At 49.8% G+C, this 5,668-nt stretch overlaps 1 protein-coding gene across 1 annotated transcript in view; it reads left to right on the top strand.

Moving 5' to 3' along the window:
- LOC129837255 (collagen alpha-1(IX) chain-like) overlaps positions 1 to 5,668 on the top strand; it is a 17,392-nt gene continuing 11,724 nt past the window's right edge. The window contains exons 1-5 of the mRNA XM_055903272.1: positions 1 to 458; positions 1,062 to 1,136; positions 1,322 to 1,360; positions 1,451 to 1,513; positions 3,043 to 3,096. Coding sequence (XP_055759247.1) covers positions 384 to 458; positions 1,062 to 1,136; positions 1,322 to 1,360; positions 1,451 to 1,513; positions 3,043 to 3,096 — 306 coding nt within the window. The 5' untranslated portion in view covers positions 1 to 383. The remainder of the gene's footprint in view (positions 459 to 1,061; positions 1,137 to 1,321; positions 1,361 to 1,450; positions 1,514 to 3,042; positions 3,097 to 5,668) is intronic.

The raw sequence follows: 5,668 nt of genomic DNA, 5'->3' as shown, positions 1-5,668 counted from the left end.
TTTTGTCCTATGCTATTTGGGGAAAGGTTGGATTTGTTTTAGTTTTTTTTTACAATTTGTAATAAACTGTTGGAATAGGAGCGTTTAGTTCACAACCTACAAGTCAGCGAAAGTTGCAGGTATTTATACATATTGAAAGAACATTCCAAATCCCAACCACTGTCTCCCACCCAGAGAAACCCTCCCCTTGCGCGCACCTTCCATCTCTCCTCCAACCACTTACCAGCTCTTCAGTCCATCATGAATAAACATGAATTTTAATAGTACATGGTACCTTTCAGTCTGCTGTGAGGTTCAGTTGGGGAATATTGACAGGTGGTCCGTAAATCCCAACTAATCCGGTAAAAGGGACGTTTTGCGTCTTCTGTGTCTTTGGGAAGACCATGGCTCGCGCCAGGATATATCGGGAGTTATTGCTGGTGATTTTATTGCAAATCGTCCTTATTTGCTCCGCTCAGGTAAATCACAAATTACGGTTATTTTCTTCTCCAATGGTTCACACCGAGTTGTTTGCCAGCCACAATGTATAACTGGTTTGTATGACAGGCATTTATGACTGCTTTTCTTGAGATGATATTGTCCTGTGTTATTGGGATAGAATTTCCCATGGATGGGATAGGCTGGGATGGGATGCTCAGACTCCCAAATGTTTTCAAACACATCTTCTATGCATTTACAGATTCGTTGAACCATATAGTTTACAAATACATTAGACCTACCATAATATGCCTATTGATTAGTGGACTATTTCTTTCTTTTGTAAATAGCTGCATGATTTAGAGGTGTGTGTAGGGCAAATAACATAACATGTGCTGACATATGGATCCAATAAATTGGAATCTCAACAAAGATATTCTCAACATATGTCATTACATAGAGTGGTCCCTTGTATAGTGGATAAAGGCTTGTGGTTTTCTTTTCTTGACCTTTCTACCCACAAAACGACTAATTTCACACAATGGAGCTCTTTGTGTGTGGTGACCAAAGCACTGCCATCAGCCATGATTTGGAGATACATTTCAGTAGAGGCTCTATAAATGATTTTGTGTATTTATCTACAGAGGGGCCCGGTCGGTCCCAGAGGCCCCGCAGGACCCCCTGGTATAGCAGGCGTGCCTGGAGTCGACGGCATTGATGTGAGATATCTTTTGATTTAATATTTTATTGTTTATTTGTGTCATTTCAGGCTTCAGACGTATCTGTTGTACAGCACCTCACCTGTTACAGACCAACATTAATTGTGTTATTCTGTCATTTTCAACCTATAGTGGAGTTTTACATGGTTATTAAATAAACATTCCCTTTTTCTACTTAATTTCAGGGAGACAGAGGGGACGATAACTTCATAGAAGGCGGCCCTGTGAGTGGACTATCATTTCCTTTGCCATAACCTACCAATAAATGGTTAATACATTTTAGCATGGTATTGAAATGGTCACTCTGTTCCCAGGGTCCTGATGGGGAAGACGGCAAACCAGGAACTCCCGGAACAGCCGGCCTACCAGGGGCAGACGTAAGTTACACAGAATACACACATTTACAACCAGTTTATTATTCATACTCCCCAAGCAGGAAACCTTAGTACAAAATCAGATAACAGACTCCACTGAGTCTATTGAACGTCTATAACTTCTGAAACTCAAGGGCCTGAAAATCTGTGGTACTACTGCTGTGTGAGTCATTTATATTGGCTCCTGAGCAAAAGGTTTGGAGGGGGGGGATCAGTGGGATACATCAACCTGGGTATTTAGGGGAGAGAGGAGAATGCTTCAAATAGCTTCCTAACTGAAACAGAGAAACAGAGGTCTTTTTGTGTGAGTCGGGGGGTGCAGGGGATTCGGCCGCCCAGTGATGGCTGACAGGAAAGAACTGTATGCTGGGAAAGGTGGAACAGAAGGGCCACAGTGTGTGTGCTGTCCATTTTGGCGATAAGGCTGAATACAGAATGGCTTATCAGATGAACTGCTGACTGCTGTGTGTCTGGCAGAGTTGGTAGTGTCCAGGTGTGTTGAGGTATGCACTAGTTTTGGCTGGGTAGCTCCCTGTTTTGTTTAGTGAATAGTGATCATATTTTTAGGAACAGCAAATACCTTGATAACACTGACTTCAAGTAGTCAACTATCATCCATTTTTTTCTGTTTCTCTGTCCATAACTGGAGTCCTGATTTGAATGATTCCGGATTTCTGTCGTTTGTTGCCTGCCAAAGCTATTGACTAGTTCGAGAGTAGTAGTAGTTCCTTGATGTTGAGAGGATAGTTCAGAGCGTCTTCTCTTTTCAATCCATTGATTCAAGCTTGGCGGAGGACTAGTTAGACTAATTAAATGACCTATGGTTTATGTAGGTGGTGGAAGAGGGGAGGGGCTAAACAGTGTGAGAGAAGACACACACCCATTTTAGTCTTATAATTTCTAAATTACTGTACAGGAAACATGTAATCCATGAAATGTCAATGATGAAAATATGCAATGGTTTAGTTAGTACATTGTTTAGTTAGAGCATTGATCACACACACTGTGTAATATATTATCGTCAAGATACAAAGGTGGAATATAAGAGCTGTCTCAATTGAGATGCCTTTCATCATTTGTCGAAATCTTGTTTCTAGATTCTAGATTTGGATTACAAACCTTCCTTTGTGTTTATCAAACACAAATTTCATTAAGGAAATCAGATTTACAGTAATATTGCCTTGAAGTAAGGAAACCCTGTTGCTAATGGTGATCTCAGAGAGTACTGTGTCAGCAACTCAGTGTTGGAACAGTTCTATTTCAAATCAATTCATTTCAGGAATGGAGGAATGGATGGATTGCCTATTGTTTCTAAGGAATATTTTCACAATCATGTCCTTTTATAATTTCCCAGGAGTCCCATTGTATACTTGTAAAGAATAAAATATAAAATATCACACTAAGAATGGGTAACAGAGCATGAAATTAGTTCTTTTACTGGAGGGCATAAGACACGTATTGAAGTTTTATATTGTTTACTCATGGACATTCATATTCCTGTGTGGTTGATTTAAGCTTTGTATTCTCTATAGGGTGCCACTGGACCTGTTGGAGATCTCGGCCCAGATGGGCCTCCTGGACCAAAAGTAAGTTTTCTTTATTTGAAAACAAATGTATCCATAACCTTCCTATCTGTCTAATATCTATATTGCTGAAATATAATGCATATACACTCTCAGTACTGTAACGGCTGTCATATTCTTCCTCCTCCTCGGACGAGGAGAGGCGAGAAGGATCAGACCAATATGCAGAGTGGTTAGTGCTCATGATGATTTATTATAACGAACACTGAAATACAAAACAAATAAACGAAGTGCAGAAACCTATACAGTACCGTGTGGTGAAAACACTAACACGGAAACAAACACCCACAAAACACACGTGAAACCCCGACTGCCTTAGTATGATTCTCAATCAGGGACAACGATTGACAGCTGCCTCTGATTGAGAATCATACCAGGCCGAACACAAAATCCCAACATAGAAAATCACACATAGACAAACCCACCCAACTCACGCCCTGACCAACTAAATAAATACAAGACAAAGGAAAACAGGTCAGGAACGCGACAGAACACCCCCTTAAGGTGCGAACTCCGGGCGCACCACCATAAACTCTAGGGGAGGGTCTGGGTGGGCGTCTGTCCACGGTGGTGGCTCTGGCGCTGGTCGTGGTCCCCACCCCACCATAGTCAATCCCCGCTTCCGTGGCCTCCTCCCAATGGCCACCCTCCATATAAACCCCATTGGATTAAAGGGCAGCACCGGACTAAGGGGCAGCACCGGACTGAGGGGCAGCTCCGGACTGAGGGGCAGCTCCGGACTGAGGGGCAGCTCCGGACTGAGGGGCAGCACCGGACTGAGGGGCAGCACCGGACTGAGGGGCAGCACCGGACTGAGGGGCAGCACCGGACTGACAGATGGTTCTGGCAGCTCCTGGCTGGCTGGCTCTGGCGGATCCTGGTTGGCTGGCGGCCCTGGCGGATCCTGGCTGGCGGCCCTGGCGGATCCTGGCTGGCTGGCGGCCCTGGCGGATCCTGGCTGGCTGTCGGCCCTGGCGGATCCTGGCTGGCTGGCGGCCCTGGCGGATCCTGGCTGGCTGGCTCTGGCGGATCCTGGCTGGCTGGCTCTGGCTGCTCCTGGCTGGCTGGCTCTGACTGCTCCTGGCTGGCGGACGGCACTGGCTGCTCCTGTCTGGCGGACGGCACTGGCTGCTCCTGTCTGGCGGACGGCACTGGCTGCTCCTGTCTGGCGGACGGCACTGGCTGTTCCTGTCTGGCGGACGGCACTGGCTGCTCCTGTCTGGCGGACGGCACTGGCTGCTCCTGTCTGGCGGACGGCACTGGCTGCTCCTGTCTGGCGGACGGCACTGGCTGCTCCTGTCTGGCGGACGGCACTGGCTGCTCCTGTCTGGCGGACGGCACTGGCTGCTCCTGTCTGGCGGACGGCTCTAGCGGCTCGGGACAGACGGGCAGCTTTGACGGCTCGGGACAGACGGGTAGCTCTGACGGCTCGGGACAGACGGGCAGCTCTGACGGCTCGGGACAGACGGGCAGCTCTGACGGCTCGGGACAGACGGGTAGCTCTGACGGCTCGGGACAGACGGGCAGCTCTGACGGCTCGGGACAGACGGGCAGCTCTGACGGCTCTGGGCAGACGGGCAGCTCTGACGGCTCTGGGCAGACGGGCAGCTCTGGGCAGATTGGCTCTGGCGCCTCTGGACTGAGGGGCTGAATCTCTGGCAGTGCCGGACAGGCGGGAGACTCTGGCAGCGCTGGAGAGGAGGAAGGCTCTGGCAGCGCTGGACAGGCGGGAGACTCTGTAGCAATGAGACGGAGAGACAGCCTGGTGCGGGGGGCTGCCACCGGAGGGCTGGTGCGTGGAGGTGGCACTGGGTAGACCGGACCGTGAAAGCGTACTGGAGATCTTGAGAGCAGGGCTGGCACCATCCGCCCTGGCTGGATCTTCACCCTAGCCCGGCAGATGTGGGGAGCTAGGATGTTGCGCACCGGGCTAAGCACACGCACCGGGAACACCGTGCGCTCCACCACATAACACGGTGCCTGCCCGGTACGACTCCCCCTCTCTCCACTGGAAGCACGGCTGGGAGAGCTGTAGCACCGAGCTGGCAGAGGACGTGCAGGGCTAGGAAGGCGCACAGGAGGTCTGGTGCGTGAGGCTGGCACAGTCTTAACCAGACGGCTAGCACGCACCTCAGGACGAGTATGGAGAGCTGTCCCTGGTGACATCAACTCCTCGACACGTTCAGTCGGGCGGATGTCGTGCCTCATGCACCAAACCAGCACCCCCCTCATAACTCTTTCCTCCAATTTCCCCATTAACTCCTTCACTGTCTCTGCGTTGCTCACCTCCAATTCCGCCCTGACCGGCTCCTTACGGTAAGCAGGAGGAGTTGGCTCAGGTCTGACTCCTGACTCTGCCCCCCCCCCCCCAAGAATTTTTTGGGGCTGCCTCTTGGGCCTCCAGCCGTTCTGCCGTGCTAGCGCCTCATAATAGCGCCTCTCCGCCTTCGCTGCCTCCAGCTCTTCTTTGGGGCGGCGATATTCCCCTGGCTCTGCCCAGGGTCCTTTGCCGTCTAATTCGTCCTCCCATGTCCATTTCTCCAAATAGTGCAGCCTCTCCTGCTGCTGCTGCTGC

The sequence above is a fragment of the Salvelinus fontinalis genome, chromosome 3 (assembly GCF_029448725.1).
Source record: "Salvelinus fontinalis isolate EN_2023a chromosome 3, ASM2944872v1, whole genome shotgun sequence".
NCBI lineage: Eukaryota > Metazoa > Chordata > Actinopteri > Salmoniformes > Salmonidae > Salvelinus > Salvelinus fontinalis.
Note: the sequence above shows the minus strand (reverse complement) of the source record. Positions and strands in the feature narration are given on the sequence as shown.